We start from the raw sequence: 21,295 nt of genomic DNA, 5'->3' as shown, positions 1-21,295 counted from the left end.
CCAAGTCCAGCAGGCCCCTGGCAGAGCCCCCCATGCCAGCATCAAGGCCCAGGGCAAGCGTACCCGGCTTCCTTCTCTCCTAACGGGTCTGCTGCCTGTCATTCTGTCATCACGCTGGGGTTGATGAACTGCAGCGTGACGCAAGCCTTACTATTTTATGCATATATGAAGAAATAACAAATATGTAGGCATTTTAAGAGTTGTTGTTGTTTAGTCGTTTAGTCGTGTCGGACTCTTTGTGACCCCCTGGACCAGAGCACGCCAGGCACTCCTGTCTTCCACTGCCTCCCGCAGTTTGGTCAAACTCATGCTGGTAGCTTCGAGAACACTATCCAACCATCTCGTCCTCTGTCGTCCCCTTCTCCTTGTGCCCTCCATCTTTCCCAACATCAGGGTCTTTTCCAGGGAGTCTTCTCTTCTCATGAGGTGCCCAAAGTCTTGGAGCCTCAGCTTCACGATCTGACCTTCCAGTGAGCACTCAGGGCTGATTTCCTTCAGAATGGATCGGTTTGATCTTCTTACAGTCCATGGGACTCTCAAGAATCTCCTCCAGCACCATAATTCAAAAGCATCCATTCTTCAACGATCAGCCTTCTTTATGGTCCATCTCTCACTTCCATACATCACTACTGGGAAAACCATAGCTTTAACTATACGGACCTTTGTTGGAAAGGTGATGTCTCTGCTTTTTAAGATGCTGTCTAGGTTTGTCATTGCTTTTCTGGAGATGTCAAACCTGAACATACTGTCAATAGAACCAGCAGAAATCCTGCTTCACAGGACATTGGCAGCAAAAACACTTTTAGAAACAACCCCCTTCACCCTGCTTACATCATCCTCCTTGGTTCCGCCCCAGAAATTAGTCCCGCCAGCGTAGCTTGGGATATTCAAAACAGCTATGCCTTGAAGACTGGGGAGGGGGATGTATTGTCCATCACACTGAAATGCATAAAAACAACAACTGTATAAATGATCCCTGAAATAATTAGCTGTATCCTTTAATCACATATTGGACCTAAAGGTCATTGAGTTTACGTAGCACAGATTTTCTATACCCATTAAACCGTTTACTGTGGCAGCGGCTGCACATTGGAACTCCCTGCCTGTTGGAATCAAGCAGGCACCCTCCCTGTACTATTTTGGGTGCCTGGGTAGGCAAGGCTACCCATACACTTAGAAACCAGTAGGAGAATACTTCAGTCTTCCAGGACATTCTACACAAGATCTCAAAGTAGATGTCTTATTACAAAATAATTTCAGAAATAGACTAGAAAGAGAAGTTGCTGAATTGCAACTTATTACCAAACTTAAAAAGGACGCAGGTGGCCCTGTGGGTTAAACCACAGAGCCTAGGACTTGCCAATCAGAAGGTCGGCGGTTCGAATCCCCGCAACGGGGGGAGCTCCCATTGCTCGGTCCCAGCTCCTGCCCACCTAGCAGTTCGAAAGCACCTCAAAGTGCAAGTAGATAAATAGGTACCGCTCCGGCGGGAAGGTAAATGCCATTTCCGCGCACTGCTCTGGTTCGCCAGAAGTGGCTTAGTCATGCTAGCCACATGACCCGGAAGCTGTATGCCGGCTCCCTTGGCCAATAAAGCGAGATGAGCGCTGCAACCCCAGAGTTGGTCACAACTGGACCAAATGGTCAGGGGTCCCTTTACCTTTTTTACCAAACTTAAAACCATGGAGAGACCTGGTCTGAATAGAGACATTGGATTCTTATTTCATTATACATGATAAAGCTATTTTTAGCCATCTCACCCCTTGCTTTTTCCTGTAAGACCAATTGCAGTCGTTAACAGTCCTCAACAGGTTTACCACACCTATCGGCCAATCACCCATTCCCACCACCCTTCTGAATAATATCCCTCCCCACCCTCTCACTATATATAAGGGTCTGGTGACTTGTGTTTCTGTGTATCTGAAGAAGTGTGCATGCACACAAAAGCTCATACCAATAACAAACTTAGTTGGTCTCTAAGGTGCTATTGGAAGGAATTTGTTTATTTTGTTTCAAACACTTAGAAACGCTGATGTGAATTTTAATCTGTTTTAGTATTTTAACTTCTTTATGTATTGTGAATTTTCCCTGAATTTACGATTTAATCTTTTTTAAAAATTGCTGTGAGTGCTTTTTTTCCAGTCAAGACGTGTAATTTTTTTAATGAAATGGATAAATAAATAAAACAAGTAAGTATGAAGGGACTGGCCTGTAGGGATGGGGGACGGGGAGGGAGCCTTCTGTTCCTGCAGCCCAACTCTGACAGGGATGCAGTTAGGGATATATAAATATTACCTCAAGCTGAACTTTTTGTTCTAAGTTCTTGTAGGTCCGTTGCAGTAATTCTTTAGTACCAAGTACACCATACCACATCATGTTCTTTGTCCTGCTTCTAAAAGGAAAAGGAAAAATGATCATGCCCAGGCGTATAGTTCACACACTAACCACTGCTAAGAAGCATTTTTTTAAAAAAATACATGTTTGCAGAAAATATTTCTATTTAAAGTCTTGGTTCTGACTCAATTACCTGCATTTTTCAGGGTGTTCTTCTCGTTTATTATTAAATTCTAATGAAATCTTTGCATCTAATCCAATGCCAAAATAATTGTTCATGACGCACTTCTCTGAATATCCTTCCCTGTAGACAAATGTGCAACTGTATTATAACCTTATCATGGTGAAGGTTGATTGCAACAACTGTATGTACAAGTATACAATGACACATTTATAATTTGTCAACCGATTCTACACTAATTTCCCACATTTCTCTCTCTCTCTCTCTCTCACACACACACACACACACACAAACACACACACCATGAGACAGCAACAGAACTGTGTGTTACATAAATATTTGGCCATTCCTCCTTCTTCATCTTTTGGGAAGAATACCTTGGGTTTCTGCCACTGGAAAATACATCTTCTTGCATAAGGTGGGGAACCTGATTGTCAGTGAACCCCCTGCCCACTGCAATCCCCCACGATGACAGAGGTGATGCAGAGTTGGGGCAGTCCACCGGGAAGGTGTTTTGATTTACACAACTGCTCACGGAACAGATGTGAAGATTCTCTCTTTTTTTTTGTCCCTCCACGCCCAACCCCTTCCATTCCTTTCTTGAGGGGAGAGGAGAAAAACAGAGCGTGGATGGCTGCACAGCTTGAGGAGACCTACTGCTCTTGTTAATCCTGTCTCCCCCCTTGCTCTTAAAACTGTTTTCGGAGGAAGGTGTGTGAAGGAGGAACAAGGTAGCTACAGCTGAAGTTCTAACTCAAGTCCAAAACTCAAGCACATCACTTATCAGTTCTTCCTAGGACAATGTGAAGAAGAAGAAGAGTTTGGATTTGATATCCCGCTTTATCACTACCCGAAGGAGTCTCAAAGCGGCTAACATTCTCCTTTCCCTTCCTCCCCCACAACAAACACTCTGTGAGGTGAGTGGGGCTCAAAGATTTCAGAGACGTGTGAGTAGCCCAAGGTCACCCAGCAGCTGTATGTGGAGGAGCAGGGAAGCGAACCCGGTTCACCAGATTACGAGTCTACTGCTCTTAACCAATACACCACACTGGATAGAACAGCTGACTACCTAATGACCTCATTTGGGAACTACAATTGTGTAGGTCTGCTGTTTTTATTTTTAAGAAAGAATTTCTCACTTAAGAGTTCTGGACTTTTGAATCCATTAAAACCACTCAAACTTTCCTTCGTTTGCGGCATGACTTTCTGGATATTAATTTGGTGTAGAGAGAGAAATAGGATTGCCAAGTAAATGTGAAACAGAAAACTATAAGGATTAAGCAAAACATTTTTTCCTTCTTACAGTGATTCTGGATCAGGATCAATAAATGGCGTAGCACCAAATGGATCAATGTTGGCTAGTAACATTTTGCTGATAATAGAACTCCCTGCGATAGAAGCCGCCAGACCGGCTCTTAGACCTGATGGGAAAACAGGGAAATGCATGTTACAATTAGCCAATACTGTAGTTTTATCTTAGCTGTTAGAAATCATTTTGAGGGAGGACGAGAAGTGGGTAGCTAAAACATTACCCTGAAAAGCATTTCACTCATTCTAAAAGCGGAAATATTTCATATGAGGTTGTTTTAGTTTTGAATGTTTTTCAGGGTGTTCATTTTTCTACGGGAAACATTGGAAATAAAAGGACCTGGGGAGAAATGGGATCTGTGGAAGATGGGAAGCAGCAAAACTATATGAACCCCCCGCTATTTTTCCATCCCCAACCTCTCTGGGCCATCATTTCAGAGTTTCCTTTCTGCAGGGGGTTGGACTAAATGGCCTTTGGGTCCCTTCCAACTCTACCATTCTTTGATTCTATTATTTTAAGACTCCCGGTGAACTCCATATCTCAAAGTCATAGCTTGAAGTCTCAGGCTTGAGCAATGTGCAAAGGTAAAGGGACCCCTGACCATTAGGTCCAGTCGTGACCGACTCTGGGGTTGCGGCGCTCATCTTGCTTTATTGGCCGAGGGAGCCGGCGTTTGTCCACAGACAGCTTCCGGGTCATGTGGCCAGCATGACTAAGCTGCTTCTGGCGAACCAGAGCAGCGCACAGAAACGCCATTTACCTTCCCGCCAGAGAGGTACCTATTTATCTACTTGCACTTGACGGGCTTTCGAACTGCTAGGTTGGCAGGAGCAGGGACCGAGTAACGGGAGCTCACCCCATTGCGGGGATTCGAACCGCCAACCTTCTGATCGGCAAGTCCTAGGCTCTGTGGTTTAACCCACAGCGCCACCCGCGTCCCTGAGCAATGTGTAAGCTCTTTTGAAAATGGGAGAAAGATGTTAACAACCAAGCTTCTTTTGACAGGTCCTTAGAAAAACTGCACTAGTATATATTTGGAAACTCGAGGCAATGGACTAGAGAATTTTAAAATCCTTATTACCTGGGCAAATTATCCTTGTGTTCAGCACTGGAAGGTTTTCTTTGCTGGCTGTGCAGGTTGTTGCTGAAAAAGAACTTGCATGTGAAGTAATGCGACTTCTGCGTCCAACTGGAGATTTGGGGGCAGTTTTAACTATTCAGAGAGACAGAAATATATATACATATCCCTAAGTAGAAATAAATCGAGTTTTTTACCTATAAAACGAATAAATAAGCCATACGTGTACGTTTTCTTTATCCGAAAAAGGCTACACCTGCGATTTATTAGTTTGCTTGTTTATTGTGGAGCAGCCGCCCTTGGTGATATATTTTTGCGTGCCTTTGCATTTGGCTTTTATATCACTGCCCTGTGTATTGTTTGTTGAGGTTTAAATAAATGGGCAGTGGGGGAAAGGTGGGAAGGAAAGCAAAGGGGTGAATAGCAATTGGTTTATCCCACTGAAGGTTCCAGCTGATGAATGAGATGGAAAGAGCCTGAGCGAAGGACATCTTCTATACGAGGCCCTAGAGTCTTGGAGCTTCCATCAAGAATATTCATGCACATATTTGGGCTAAGATAAAAGAGGAGTGGGAACTCCATAGAGAAATAACAAACAGAGCTTGAACATAAGTATGGAAGTATGAGCTTCACTCCCTGTGTAAGCCTTACTGAAAAAGACTCATTGCAGACTTATTTAGAATCCTTAAGCAATGGCTACTTTTTTGGCTACTGACCTGGGTGAGCTTCAGATTCCTTTGTATCTTCTTCTTTGGATTCATCCAATTCCTTACTATACTTCACCAACGACTGATTTATTTGCACTTCCGAATGGGCATTCTGTTCATCTACAACTACAAGAGAAGGCAAGTACTTGTCCATGTTATTATTCAAATTTCTGAAATCTATCGTGTCTCACTAAATAAGAGTTAAGTATGCAAGTAAAAAAGAAAAAGAAAATGTACTGCTAGACTCCCAATAATATCTCCTGAATGTTAAGGTGGATTTACACATTTGGTTTTTACTGGAAAACACTATGGGAAATTTGTGCATTCTTTTCATGTGCATTTACTATTACAGTCATACCTCTGGTTGAATGTGCTTCAGGTTGAGCATGTTTGGGTTGCGCTCCACAGCAACCCGGAAGTAACAGAGGACGTTACTTCCGGGTTTCACCTCTCACGCATGCGCAGACGCTCAAAATGACGTGACACGCATGCGCGGAAGCGGCAAAATGCAGATGCGCCGCCACGTCTTACGTTCTGTTCAGGATGCGAACGGGACTCCGGAACGGATTCCGTTTGCATCCCAAAGTACCACTGTATTATTGTACTCCCTCTCAGTAAAAGAGGGATAAGCAAAGCACTATTAAATTTTCAGAAGGCATCTGCAATAGTTTCCTCTCAAAGTTTCTGCAGCTGGACTGACACCACCCTCTCAAACACCTTTCCCCAAGAAGAGGCATTTGCGACTAAATAGTAGTTTGCCATCTACCTGAGACCTGAGTACTCCCTCCTCATTCTGTTTGATACTTTATTCATGTTATAAGTGCAACAACAAAAAATCAAGCATACAAGTAGTTAGCATTGTAGTAAGTGGGATTATTTTTTTAAAAAATGAATCAGAAAATGTCTCAAGTAAAGTTAATAAGCAAGACTGTCTTCCAGAAGCACACCTTTCTCTGCTTGCTCAATAATTTGCCTGAGAGCCTTCTTCAGACTATTTGCTCTGAGCATGAGCTGTTCTCGGGGCTTGAAGATCTGGTGTGGGACAGATGTTCTGTTGCTCTCTGTCAGCGGCTCCTTGGCATCGGACAGAGACTCTTCGCTTGATGACTCTTCGGCTGCTTCCTCTGCAATGGGGGAAGTGCTTCGCGGCAACACAGGGGCAACCTGGGCTTCAGAGTGAAGGGCCTGAAGCAACAGGTTGAGCTTCTCGTTCAGCTCTGAACACTAACAACGTCACAGACAAACGGAAAGAAATATACACAAAAAGAAATGCGCATTCATACGTAAGGCTAAATAAACACTAAGCAATTGTTTTGACAATAAAGCAGCCCACCAGCTCCCTGACAAATGCCAACAATTCTACTACAGTTTTCTCATTTTTAAAGCAATGTTTTTTGTTTTGTTTTAATAGTATTTTATTGATTTTCCAAAAGTAAGAAAAATAAGAAAACAACAACAATACAAAAACAAAACAAAACAAATTGACTTCCCTCTAATCCCTTCCCTGGTTCCATTATTTGTCAACATGTTGCATGTCCATTGTTAAATTTATAACATATTTAAATCACCTATTAGCCATTCATTGTAAAATCACAAGTAAACTTAAAACCCTGCTAATGTATTAACCTCTGTACATTGCTTCTGTATATATGCAATAAACACCTTCCACTATTCCTTAAATTCATTGCCGTCTCTTCTTCTTAATTTTATCATCAACTTTGCCATTTCAGCATAGTCCATTAGTCTAACTTGGATGGGACACCTCAAAGCAATGTTTTTTGGAAGCAACGTCATTGGCTTCTGCAGCATCAATGAGCGAGCCACCGCCATTTTGAATTGGTTGGAGCACTCCAGAAAGTGGGCTCCAACTCCAAGATGTTTCCTGACCAATGGTGAAGCATCAGAGCTTCTCAGAGAACACTGACCAGCCGTCAATGGTGGCTGCAGGAGCCACTGCTGAAACCCTCCAGGAACCCAACTATCTAGAGTCAGGGGGGGTGAAAATACACTTATGCGGGAGCCACTCCTAAAACCACAGTCACTCAGTGTGGGTAGGACTGGGAAGTGTGTGTGCGTGCATGTGGCTCCCTGTATGTGTGGACACTGTTTATGCTGTGCGTGTGGTATGAGTGCCGGCGTAAGGACCTTGTAGAGCTGACCCAACGGTCAATGCATCCTTTAGGCTCGAAAAGGCCACCCCTGGTTTAAAGTAAGGTTCTCCTGTTACGAAACCTTCTCACACGAGTGAGATTTAGGTCTTCATGTCTGCAGGCCTGTAACAGTGTCCCCGCCCTGCCCTATCTTGACCGCCACACCGGTTTTATTAGAGACGAGCACTGGAAAATTGGTGTGGCACTCATTACTTAGGTCTGAATGAATCACGGCGGCCACCTCCATTGGGAGCAAGCAGGGCTTCTGTTAAGAGAGAAGCCTAGGTCTAAGACTATACAGCCGTTTGGTCTTCAGGCTCCCCCATCCAGCAGATTAACGTTTCCGCTTCTCTGTCACTGCCCAAAGAGTAACCAAGTGTCGCCTTAGGTGGCATGGCTTGTCCTGCCCCATACAACTGATCCTTCCATATGGGGACTTTGCTAAGGCATCCAAAAGGCTGCCTACTAGGAGCTTTGATATTTCCTGCTCTCTTTCCCTTCATAAATTTTCTGTCATGAAGAATATGGATCTCAAGACGTTGTCGTTGTTGTTGCATTCTAGGAGGGCAAAGCCAGGGCACAGTCATAATAAACTGTACAACATCGGTATTCATTAAAGCTATTTTAGAACTTGGGACAAAAATGTTTACTCTGCCTTCCGAATGAACTTCACAAGGAAACTTAGGAAAACCAAAAGTAAAACCAATTTAAAATACAATACAGATTTAACCAATTCTTGACTTCACACAAGAGTTTACTAAAAAGTGTTTTACTAAAATCGTTTTGAGAACTTATACAAAGAAGCAACTCTTAACACTGGGAAATTTCTAACACGGATACATTTGAAGTGAGGGTTTTTTTAAGGAAGGAAAGCTTAATTCTTACTTTAATGGCCATAGCACCAGCTTCTGTGTTCTCCATGGGTCTGTCACAGCTCTTTCCTATTTTAGCCACAAAGCCTTTTACAGTTTCACACAATATCCTTTTATGAAAGAGACAGAAACGCCAAGGTAAAGAGAAAGGGAAGTGGTGATGTTGGAATATCAATTCTGTTTGAGGCTGTAATATAGTTTCACTGTTCCCAATGAACATCCATTTAGAGCCTAGCAGCCATGCATTTTCTATCACACAAGCAACGGCCCCTAGATTTCACAGCCCATGCGCATCTGGGTTCATGCTCCCTTATCTTCTTGCCATATTTCTTGCGGCCGGACCCATTGTGGTGGGGAGCCAGGGTGAGGAATGAAGGGGTTCCTTTGTCTTCACAAGGACACCACACAAGAATGAGCAAAGGGAAGACTCCAGACACTGCCACCTTCTCAAATGCCCCTTCTCCCTGCACAGTGGCAGCATGAGACTTAGAGGCAGTGTGTGTGTGTGTGTGTGGAAGAGAATACAGAAAAGGTAAAACTCAAGATTGGTAGGTGATGCTGGAACCACAACTGTACACAACTGAGGCCTAAGGAATCCTCTTTGGGGCATATAGGTAAAGGTAAAGGGACCCCTGACCATAACGTCCAGTCGGGACCGACTCTGGGGTTGTGGTGATCATCTCGCTTTACTGGCCGAGGGAGCCGGTGTACAGCTCCTGGGTCATGTGGCCAGCATGACTAAGCCACTTCTGGCGAACCAGAGCAGTGCACGGAAACGCTGTTTACCTTCCCGCCGGAGTGGTACCTATTTATCTACTTGCACTTTGACGTGCTTTTGAACTGCTAGGTTGGCAGGAGCAGGGACCGAGCAACGGGAGCTCACCCCGTTGCAGGGATTCGAACTGCCAACCTTCTGATCAGCAAGTCCTAGACTCTGTGGTTTAACCCACAGTTCTAATGAGCCTGACATTCTTTTGTCAGCCGAGGTTCATCACAGCTTGTTGTGAAGCACTGTTGTACAAGCACTCTGCCACAAGCAGAAATCACAGTTCCACATCCACCCTGAAGCGTCACTGAGACATAACTTTGCTCTCGCGCCTGCAGCACCCTTGCATGTAACATCTGAATCGGGCAAGAGTCCAAATTTGAGTGTGCAAGTAAACGTTCATGCTTGCATGCATATTAAAAAAGATGTAACACAAAACTGCTCTACGCTATATTGTGACGTGCACGTGTTTTTTTTAACTTACTTGGCCGATGATATGACAACAGAGTGCTGATCAGAATCGAGGATCTTAGCCAGGTGAGCAGCAACTGAATCTTCATACATAGACATCTAAAAATTAAGAAATAATTATTCATGTTCTACCTGTGATTGTGTTGAAGTAAAAAACAAATCTCACACAAGCACATCCCTTTCTGCATCCACCAAAGATGCCTTCTATACAGTAATGCTAGATGTATCTGCGGTTATTGATTTTCTTAGCCTAAGAACGCTCTCAGTCTTAACTCCAACATAAAATGGTGAACTAGGGGGAAATTATAATAGATCGGTTTGAAAAAATATGAAAGCCACAATCTAGTGAGGCATAGGCAAAGGAGGAATTCAATGTCACACCCTCTGATGATTCTATCACCACCAAGCGTTCCTGCCTGTCTGATGAAGTTTCTACCATGCTGAGAAAAGCTAATCTCAGTTTGAGGTATTAGCACTTATTATTTTAATACTGTTCTATTAATATACAGGACAATGTAATAGATCAATTTTATGATTATAGTATGATCACCTAAGACTAATCCATAGATTCATAGATGAAACCCCATAGAGCCGTGTAAATAAAAAATGAAAGAGATATTCAGAGAGAGAGTTTAATTCCGAACACTTAATACCTGCCTGTATGTATACATCCGTTTGTTTGTTTGTTTGTTTGTTTGTTTGTTTGTTTGAAATGATTTAATCAGTCAAACTACTGAGCAATTGAGGATTATGGGAAGTCTTCAGATTACAGTCCGATTCTAATACGTGGTTGTATTGTAGACTTTCTCAAACTCAAATGAACTGACAGACACTTCAAATAAGCAGCCTTTGTTTTTGAAACAAATGTAAAGCCGGCATTGTATAGGTAGTGGTTAGACTAAGGGATTACCTTGGTTCAAATTGGTGCACACCCATTAAACATGCCCCAGACTAACCTCTTGGTCAAGGAAGGCACAGGGCAGATAGTTTGCTCTTTATTGTCAAAGCTGACACAGGAGTTTCCATGGCTCCAAATACCACACACAGGAGCGGCTGGTGCAACAGGGGACCACTCCTCCTCCACCAGGTTATGTATCTTCTCCTGACAGGCTGCATGCATGCAGTCAAAGACTAAGCCTGTGTGGAAGCTGCGTCTGTTCTTCCCGTTTCAATTCTTTCCTGGTTCAGGGAGATGGTGATGGAGGAAAGGGCGGGGGAGCACTCAGCCCTTCACCTGCCTGACCTGCTTCTTTCCCCTCTTCCTCCTGTGCTCCATCTTCCAGCTCTGAAGCTTCCCCTGCGTCTGACTCTTGCCTCCTGGCTGGCACAGGTCCCCACAAAGCGTGTTCTCCTTCATGGAGAGCACGGGTTGTGGTGAGGTTCACAAGACACCCCTCGGTTGCTGGGCGAGTTAGTTTGGATGTTCACTGTTGTGACTGGGCTCCTCTGGTTGTTGGGGAGAGTTTGACGTTGCCAGTTATTGATCGACAGCGTTAGGTTATATATTCTCTGCGCGCAGCGTTGAGCTTCTCTTTTCGCTGCGCACATCGGATCACCCGCCCCCCTCCCTGATTTTAGGGCTTTTGCGTTTGACCTTGCTATGCCTGTCATGGGGTCGTCTGCTTTTGGGGCAGAGGCCTGGTAGGAATTTTGTCCTTTTGGCTGATTGGTTGGTGCCATTTGGTTTTTGCATACTGAGTAGCAAATCGTCACAACTTGTAAGGTTGCGGTTAGGCATTGGTTTTAAAAATTGGTTGGTGGAGGGGTATGGATTGGCTGTGCCTGCCCCTCCAATGCTGCTGCTGCAAGGAAATTCCGTTAAAGGAATCCAGGGGCTCATCATGCTCTTGTCCGCACCCCTGTCAAGGGGCTTGGGCCACGCAAGAGCCCCTGGGAGCATCTGGGGAGAGGTGAGGGTCTGGCACCCAGCTCTATTCTCTCCCCCAAAATGTTTTCCCTTACTGACTTCGCAGGCTTGTGGAAGTCAGTTCTGTCCCTGGGCGGGGACAGATAGTCGCAACCAATGCCTAAGCAACCACTCACATTTTGTATTTTAATAAAGTTGTGGCCAAAATTATGCCAAAAACCTTAAACAAAAATTCCTGTGTGTAGTGTGAATTCATTTGGGGGTGGTTTGGGGACCTTGACATGCAAATCACTGCCCCCCTCTCCCGAGCCAGCCTCTAGCCCCCCTGCCACCGATGTACACTCGCCAGCATCCTGCCAGTCCCTGACTCTACCTCACACGGTTATTGGGATGGTAAATGCAGGAGAGGAAAGTCATATGTACTCCTTCAATGAAGGACAGCCTAAAATTTCAATTAATTAGTGCATGTGGATCCCCAACTGTCGGTAAGAAACATCTCTCATATTTGCTAACAATGACTATCCATGTTACACCAATGTAATTTTTAAACAAAACTCTATTGAAATAAGCTGCTACATACAAGCCTAGTTTTTTTTAAGCAATCCTTTGCAGACTTATCTGAAATTAAGCCCTGGTGAACGCAATGGGATTTTACTTCTGAGTAGACATGCCTAGGATTGCTTTGTTAATTATATTTCATTTTTTCCAGCTCTACAATTTAATCACATCCCAAAACCTATATTCACCTGACATTCCTCAGACTCCTCTTCTGGCGTAACAGGAAGAATAGACTGCTTTGATGGCAGTTTCAATTCGTAAGACATTATGCTCCACCTGAAAAAAGTGCCATATATCCAGGTGATCAAACAACATGCAAAGGACCAAATTCGCCCAGCAAAATCAATTTGTATTCGCGTTGGAAGAAGAAGAAATAGTCACTCAAAGGTAATTCAACCCTTATGAACAGGGCCGGATTTAGGTTTGATGAGGCCCCAAGCTACTGAACGTAATGGGGCCCTTTATATGTCCAGCTGTCCTTCGTCAACAGCAAATTGTTGCTGTTTTTTGTGTTGAATATATGCTATACAGTGGTACCTCGGGTTAAGTACTTAATTCATTCCGGAGGTCTGTTCTTAACCTGAAACTGTTCTTCACCTGAGGCGCCACTTTAGCTAATGGGGCCTCCTGCTGCCGCAGCGTCGCCGGAGCACGATTTCTGTTCTCATCCTGAAGCAAAGTTCTTAACCTGAAGCAATATTTCTGTGTTAGCGGAGTCTGTAACCTGAAGTGTATGTAACCTGAAGCGTATGTAACCCGAGGTACCACTGTATGGTAATTTATGGACCTAATAGGTATCTAAAGGGACGCGGGTGGCGCTGTGGGTAAAACCTCAGCGCCTAGGATTTGCCGATCGCATGGTCGGCGGTTCGAATCCCCGCGGCGAGGTGAGCTCCCGTCGTTCGGTCCCAGCTCCTGCCCACCTAGCAGTTCGAAAGCACCCTTAAGTGCAAGTAGATAAATAGGTGCTGCTTTATAGCGGGAAGGTAAACGGCGTTTCCGTGTGCTGCTCTGGTACCGGTTCGCCAGAGCAGCTTCGTCATGCTGGCCACGTGACCCGGAAGTGTCTGCGGACAGCGCTGGCTCCCGGCCTCTAGAGTGAGATGAGCGCACAACCCTAGAGTCTGTCAAGACTGGCCCGTACGGGCAGGGGTACCTTTACCTTTAATAGGTATCTAAAGCCATTTGCACATGCAGAATGTAGGCACTCTATATACAGAAATGAGCAAACCACTGATATTTTAGGGAGCGGGCTAGCAGGAGCCTATTACATCATAGCTATTACATCATAGGAGCCGACACAACACAAAACACTGTAGGTTTTATTTTATTTGTTTTTTATTTTTATTTTGGAAATGTACATCCAGGTTTTTTTCCCTTTAATTTTTTTTGGGAAGAGAGTGGGGCCCTAAGCTATAGCTTGTTTAGTTTATATGTAAATCCGGCACTGCTTATGAATAACATTAATTGGGGTAGGGGAGAGGAAAGAGATGCTTACTTACCTGTCTAACATTTTGGTGCTAGCTCGTTCCAACTTCTCCAAAATTTGAGGAAGCTGTGTGTCGTCATCACAAGACCCTCCCCAGCCAAGGACACGGGCAAGGTCATTTCCTGTACCCAGGGGTAACACTCCCAAATGACACTAAACGAAATCAGAAATATTCTGTTTAAAGTCAACTTACAGACCTATATTTGTGGGGTTTTGTTTTTCTTCACTTTTGTTTTATTTTCTAGTTTCTTAAAAACCCACCTCACTCTTTCTTTCCTCCTCAATAAGAAGAAACCGATACTCGCCTGTTTGTGTAAGTTGAGTTTATCAATTTCAGACAATACCCAGCCAACGCTTCCATCTCCTCCACACACTAGGATTCGGAAATTGTCAAACTTCTGAAATAATCGTAGACTGAAAGAGAATACATTGTCTGTGTTCAAATCCACAAGGAGGTACAATATAAACATTCACAACAATGACAGTGTTAGCTGTTGACAGTAAATTATGCAGATTTTCAGAAGAGGGGAACAACCAAGAGCACCAATGACTAAGTATTTGTTATTAGCACAAGTTTTCGTGGACTCAAGCCCACAAAAGCTGCCATTACAAATCTGTTTGTCTTCAATTGATTTTCCTGCAATCATGTCTATCCTTCTGGAAATTTTATGGGAAATAACTTGTTGCTTTAAAAAAATAATTCAGGTGGCAAAACCTGATTGCTTTCCCTTTTTCAAAGTTCTGGCATTTAGCAGAAACTGCTAAATAACAGATCCAAACCAACAGTTTTTGGTCTACAAGTACTAACCAAATATGGTGGTGGCATTATTGCAATGAAAGTGAGGTCTGCTCCAAGGCCAAACCCCTCAAAATAGGATTCCTCCTGTGGCAATCCCTCTTCATGTGAAGAAAGCATGGAATTTAATAATAATAATAACAATAATTTATTATTTATACCCCACCCATCTGGCTGGGTTTCCTTGGCCACTCTGAGCAGCTTCCAACCAAATGTTAAAAACAATACAGCATCAAACATGAAAAACTTCCCTAAACAGGGCCTCCTTCAGTTGTCTTTTAAAAGTAAAATAGTTGCTTATTGCCTTGACATCTGCTGGGAGGGCATTCCACAGGTTAAGCGCCACTACCGAGAAGGCCCTCTGCCTGGTTCCCTGTAACTTGGCTTCTCACAGCGAGGGAACCGCCAGAAGGCCCTCGGCGCTGGACCTCAGTGTCCGGGCTGAACAATGGGCTGGAGACGCTCCTTCAGGTATACAAGACCTGAAGTGCGTCGTTGCAAACAGGGTAAACGTGCTATTCTGCTCTATTGCTGGATCATCAGTACAGGCAGTGATTGTTTTGCCCACCAACACCACCCCTTTTTTTGCCCCGGAAGGGGGCGGAACAGAGCGGTGGCAGAACGGGTTTACGCACAACTGCTGACACGAACAATGACCCAGAATGCAACCCCCATGCAAACAAGGAGATTTTGACTGCCTTGGTTCTCTCATATTCTTAACGACCCCAAGTTAGTCATGCCCATTATCTTCACTGGGTGTATTCAGGGTAGGATTAAGGATGGGTACCATCCATAGGAAGGGACACGGGTGGCACTGTGGGTTAAACCCCAGAGCCTAGGGCTTGCCGATCAGAAGGTCGGCGGTTCGAATCCCCGCGATGGGGTGAGCTCCCTGCCAACCTAGCAGTTCGAAAGCACGTCAAAGTGCAAGTAGATCAATAGGTACCACTCTGGTGGGAAGGTAAACGGCGTTTCCGTGTGCTGCTCTGGTTTGCCAGAAGCGGCTTAGTCATGCTGGCCACATGACCCAGAAGCTGTACGCCAGCTCCCTTGGCCAATAAAGCGAGATGAGAGCCACAAGCCCAGAGTCGTCTGTGACTGGACCTAATGGTCAGGGGTCCCTTTACCTTTACCACCCACAGATTTGCTGATACCAGCTATCTTCCAGAAAACAGCATCTGTTGAAGTGCTATTTAGCTGGCTAACTGGTCACATTCTGAGGGGGCACTCTGTTCTCTGCAGAATTATCCACAAGCCAGAATAACCAGTCCCCTTCAGAGGTGATTAAACTCTAGGAAGCCCTTAAAGGCACTGGTGAATTATTGGAGGGGCCACTCCCTTCTGTGAACTGCCCTGAGATCCCCGGGTATGAAAGGTAAAGGTAAAGGGCCCCTGACCATTAGGTCCAGTCGTGACTGACTCTGGGGTTGCGGCGCTCATCTTGCTTTAGTGGCTGAGGGAGCCGGCGTGCCGCTTCCGGGTCATGTGGCCAGCATGACTAAGCCGCTTCTGGCGAACCAGAGCAGTGCACGGAAATGGCATTTACCTTTCCGCCGGAGCGGTACCTATTTATCTACTTGCACTTTGAGGTGCTTTCAAACCGCTAGGTGGGCAGGAGCAGGGACCGAGCAACGGGAGCTCACCCCGTTGCTGGGATTCGAACCGCCGACCTTCTGATCGGCAAGTCCTAGGCTCTGTGGTTTAACCCACAGCACCACCCGTGTCCCTGGGTATAAGGTGGTATATAAATTCAACAAATAATAATAATAATTCTCTGCACAAGAACACAGAATATTAGTTTGCCAGTTGAATAGCAGCTCAATAGACATTTTAGAAGAATGAAACAGGTGACCCCTAACAGGTATGGCGCACATGTGATTAGATAGCATGAGGTCATCAGCAAGAGGCAGAAGGGACTGAGGAAGCGGTGCATGGACGTGGGATGGAAATACAATGAGCTGATGTGAAATATGCACAGAGCCTCTCTGCTTCTTTTCTTTGCAAGTGAAACCGGTTGTATTCCCACCCACCCCTGCTTAAATTTTGCAAGGGTCATTGGGAGCCAGTGGCTATCTACCTAAATGGCCCGGACAGCTCCCCAAAAGTAATTTAGCAAACCAAAGCCAAACTTGTAACAGGGAGCTAAAGCCTCAAACACCAATGACAGGTGGCCATCCAAGCTCTGCTTAAAAACTTCCAAGGAAGGAGAGTCTGTTCCTTGGAGAAAGTTCTGTGATGCGGCAGCTAAAAATGCCAATGCAATTCTGGGCTGCATCAATAGGAGTATAGCATCTAGATCAAGGGAAGTAATAGTGCCACTGTATTCTGCTCTGGTCAGACCTCACCTGGAGTACTGTGTCCAGTTCTGGGCACCACAGTTCAAGAAGGACACTGACAAACTGGAACGTGTCCAGAGGAGGGCAACCAAAATGGTCAAAGGCCTGGAAACGATGCCTTATGAGGAACGGCTAAGGGAGCTGGGCATGTTTAGCCTGGAGAAGAGGAGGTTAGGGGGTGATATGATAGCCATGTTCAAATATATAAAAGGATGTCACATAGAGGAGGGAGAAAGGTTGTTTTCTGCTGCTCCAGAGAAGCGGACACGGAGCAATGGATCCAAACTACAAGAAAGAAGATTCCACCTAAACATTAGGAAGAACTTCCTGACAGTAAGAGCTGTTCGACAGTGGAATTTGCTGCCAAGGAGTGTGGTGGAGTCTCCTTCTTTGGAGGTCTTTAAGCAGAGTCTTGACAACCATATGTCAGGAGTGCTCTGATGGTGTTTCCTGCTTGGCAGGGGGTTGGACTCGATGGCCCTTGTCGTCTCTTCCAACTCTATGATTCTATTCTATGATTCTATGATTCTTGTCTGGTAACTTCTCTAGGCAACCTGCATGTTTCTCAGAAGAAGAAACTACTGGATGCTTTGTAATTCTCCAATAATACAGCAATCTGATATGGTGAACTCTAGCAGAATAAAGTTCGATTTAAATGTACCAATTTTGCAATGACCCTGTCCAGGACTAACAGTGGGTAGAAAGCAAAACTCCTTACCCTAAATGAGGCCCTCCATTCATTAGATCAAACACCTGAGCTGGATTTAGCGACTGCTTGAATCGTCGGAGAAATTTTACACCCTGATTGTCGCCGCTCTTTGAATTGACAAAAACCAACAGAGGACTGGCACAAGATGGTGGACAGGTGGCTTTCCAGAATCCTGTAAACAGAGTAAGGGATAAAATATTGTAAATATGGTTGAAGGAACCAAGTGGCTCCTATTCTTCCAACAGGATCACCAGTTACTGCTTTAGCGGACAAAACAAACAAACAAATATCCACTCTAAAAAGCCAATTCTCACTTAGCTCTGACTTTGAAAAGGTCTAATTGTCCCCATACTAATTAAAGACAATAGGAGGGTTGGGAATTAGCTGATTAAAGTGTTCAGGGTAAGTGCACAAGTGAAAGCCCCAAGTGAGACAGAAGTAAATTACTCTACTGCAAAGCATCTGAGAGGCAAGAGCAGCAACCTTTTGTTCTGTTAGCTCTTGTATCGAAGAAGAGCTTGCAGATTTGCTGTGGGTTCAGACAGTGGCAGAAGCATAGAGAATTCAGGAGAGCCACTCCCTGCACTCTCACTGTGCCAGAGATGCCTCTAGACAACTGATTTTGGACCTCTTTTGTTGAACAGGGTGGTGGTGCACATCATTTTTTTTATAAAAAAAAATTGTTTATTTAACATAATTGTTACAAAATATAAGCAAAATATTGCAAATACATACATACATATTTCAAATAAGCACATATACATGAAGAAAGGAACAAAAGAGAAAAAAGAAGAAAAGAAAGAAAAAAAAGAGAGAAAAAGAAGAAGAAAAGTTGGAAGAATTTCTCCCAAGTTTATTCTACAAATATCTCAATATGAAAATACTAATAAAACCTCATTGATTGACTTCCATCGTTTACACTGCACCTCCTATATACATTTTAAGTGAGATTGTATCTGGTGCACATTAGATTAAGACTAGAAAGGCACTGTTGTTATTTTAAAAGAACTCCTTTTGTTGTTTTTAAATTCAGAAGTCATCTGGGTCATGATGAAAACTCACCAATGGGGGGGGCAGAGGGAGGTTTTTATTTCTGGTTTCTTTCCAGTAAAAAGCAAAGGATGTTGGGAAACAAGTATAGCCATGCCAGCCTCTGGCAACTACTAAATAGCCGTTTTTGGCACCAAAAAGCAGCCAGAGATGGGGAAAACAGCCTTTGTTAACCTTCATTAAAGCTCCCAAAGATTGTGATTATCTAAATAGCTCCAGCAACCTGAGCAAAAAGCTCTTGTTAAATCATGCTAATGGACATAATTGCCATGAAAATCACATTCAGGTCCCAATCGACACACAACACGCTCAGCTGTTCATGACTAAATTCCAAAATCCATTTAAAGAAAGAATGACTAAATCCAAGTGTATAATGGACCTATGAGATCCCAAGTGCTTGTGAATCCTATTATACCCCCCCCCCCAAATTATGACACTAAAAGGGTAAGGAATTATATATAATTCCGCTTGGTATTTGTGCATGTTCTGAAATGTGCCAATAGGCCGGCAGCCCTAACGATGGGAGTCATTTTCTTACAATATAATAATGGTGATATTTCTGCTAATTTAGCTATCAATTTCAAATTGTAATTACAAACAGAAAGTGAACATCTGCTGGAAACATCTGCATTGTGAAGCCTTCAAAACGTAATAGGTGATGCATATATTTGCAATGTACTACACAAAGTCCAATGACAGCCACCCCCCACTTATTCTTCAAGATTTAGCTAATCCACTAAAAGCACAGTCTACTCAGAATTAAACGCTATTGCGTTTATTCCCAAGTGAACTTGGAGGTCGCTTAGACTACATGTCTGTGGGCAGGGTTGTGTTGCTTTTATTGTACTGTAGCGTTGAGTTTGTAAGTGGTTAATAAAGGATGGCTTGGACCCCGAGTAGGCTCTTCCAATTGCAGAATGATGTGCCCACTAAATAGAGAGGAAGAGAAATGATTTTCACAGATTCCTCTTTCCCCCTGTGCCATCTTCTTATACCCTTCAACCTCCAGTCCTCCAGAACAGACTGAGGGAATGAAAATGAAACAGGCAGACTCCATGAAAAATCACCTCCCCACTCTATGAATGGGAGGTTTGAAAATTTTAGCAAATATTTAGATTTGTTGCTTGAACTGAAAGCCCGCCAGTTTTTCTCAGCTTAAAACTCCTCCTAAATAAAAGAACACGAGCCATGATTACCCTTCGTGTCAATAAGTATTACAAATGCACACCTCGTGAGGCAGCCCAGGGACTGAATAAATGAATGAATAGATTTATTACGGTCACAGGGAGTAAAAAGAGGCAGCTGGCAGTGGCAGCAGTGGGCGGCTCTGTGGGCAGGTGGTGAGCAGATCTGCCACCTGAGGCAATCGCCCCACCTCATGGTCCTGGCTAGATAGTCAGCATCTTCTTCTTAAGTCTTTTGGTCTTCCCAAGCTGCTCTCTGGAGCAGAAGGGGGTGGGCAGAGGAAACCAGCAAAAATCCTCCCGCTTCCTTAGCACGGAGTGCCCTTTCTGTGAGTAGAAACATACCAGTTGAATCACTGGATCCAACTCACTGTCCTTTTTCTCTTCTTTTCCCTTTCTGTCTATGGACCAGAATGCGGCAGCTAGACTGGTGACTGGGAGCGGCTGCCGAGACCATAAACACTGGTCCTGAAAGACCTACATTGGTTCCTAGTACGTTTCCGAGCACAATTCAAGGCGTTGGTGCTGACCTTTAAAGCTCTAAACAGCCTCTGCCCAGTATACCTGAAGGAGCGTCTCCACCCCCATCGTTCTGCCCGGACACTGACATCCAGCACCGAGGGCCTTCTAGCGGTTCCTTCACTGAGAGAAGTAAAGCTACAGGGAACCAGGCAGAGGGCCTTCTTGGTAGTGGCGCCCACCCTGTGGAACGCTCTCCCATCAGATGTCAAAGCGATAAACAACTACCTGACATTTAGAAGACATCTGAAGGCAGCCCTGTTTAGGGAAGTTTTTAATGTGTGACATTTTAATGTATTTTTAAATCTTTGTTGGAAGTCGCCCAGAGTGGCTGGGGAAACCCAGCCAGATAGGCGGGGTACAAATAAATAATAATAATAATAATAATAATAATAATAATAATAATAATGGACCTGAGCGCATAATTGGAAAGAGATCTCAAGAACTGCCCAGTTTTGCCAGGGCATTCCATGGTGGCTGGGTGAGAAAGCAAAGCTATATGCATGTCTGTTGACGGAGAACAACCTCAGCATCATTTTAATATTCTGTACTTGTGCTGAGCTAACACAAGGAGAAGAGTCCCTGGTCCTATTCGTAGACCTTATAAAATTGCAATAGGCAGCAGCCTCCTCTCTCCAGTCCCAATCAGCACAACTGCCTTGTGCAAAGTCTTTACACTCAATCTTATTTGCAAAGCGTGTCACGAAGAAATATATTAAAGGACCTGCATACCATCAGAGTCTATGCTGTTCAGTGCTGTAGGTGGAATAATGGATACTTTGCACTGGCCAAGTGGACACTTGCGAGGAAACAAATCTCTGCATGCCGTGTGCACCTGGAGGGGAAAAAATGAACAAGCAATGGTCCGTCAATATAGTACATGCAGCCTTAACGTTATGGCAGCAAGCATACTCCTGAG

General features: G+C 44.3%; 1 protein-coding gene across 3 annotated transcripts in view; it reads right to left on the bottom strand.

Annotated features, from left to right (window-relative positions):
• The window catches only part of DGKH (diacylglycerol kinase eta), a 113,175-nt gene that overhangs the window by 34,038 nt on the left and 57,842 nt on the right, over positions 1-21,295 (bottom strand). For 2 of the 3 annotated variants that reach the window (XM_081014659.1, XM_081014661.1), the window contains exons 8-21: positions 21,109-21,211; positions 17,633-17,795; positions 14,088-14,196; positions 13,796-13,935; positions 12,482-12,569; positions 9,882-9,967; positions 8,645-8,741; positions 6,557-6,833; positions 5,619-5,735; positions 4,906-5,037; positions 3,819-3,936; positions 2,528-2,638; positions 2,296-2,392; positions 832-939 (exon numbers count right to left, since the gene is read on the bottom strand). In XM_081014659.1, the coding sequence (XP_080870785.1) occupies positions 832-939; positions 2,296-2,392; positions 2,528-2,638; positions 3,819-3,936; positions 4,906-5,037; positions 5,619-5,735; positions 6,557-6,833; positions 8,645-8,741; positions 9,882-9,967; positions 12,482-12,569; positions 13,796-13,935; positions 14,088-14,196; positions 17,633-17,795; positions 21,109-21,211 (1,746 nt within the window). The remainder of the gene's footprint in view (positions 1-831; positions 940-2,295; positions 2,393-2,527; positions 2,639-3,818; positions 3,937-4,905; positions 5,038-5,618; positions 5,736-6,556; positions 6,834-8,644; positions 8,742-9,881; positions 9,968-12,481; positions 12,570-13,795; positions 13,936-14,087; positions 14,197-17,632; positions 17,796-21,108; positions 21,212-21,295) is intronic. The other variant, XM_081014660.1, reaches the window with a different exon arrangement.

Source organism: Podarcis pityusensis, assembly GCF_964106645.2.
Source record: "Podarcis pityusensis genome assembly, chromosome: 7".
NCBI lineage: Eukaryota > Metazoa > Chordata > Lepidosauria > Squamata > Lacertidae > Podarcis > Podarcis pityusensis.
The sequence above is the reverse complement of the archived record's forward strand: the minus strand, read 5'-3'. Positions and strand labels throughout refer to the sequence as shown.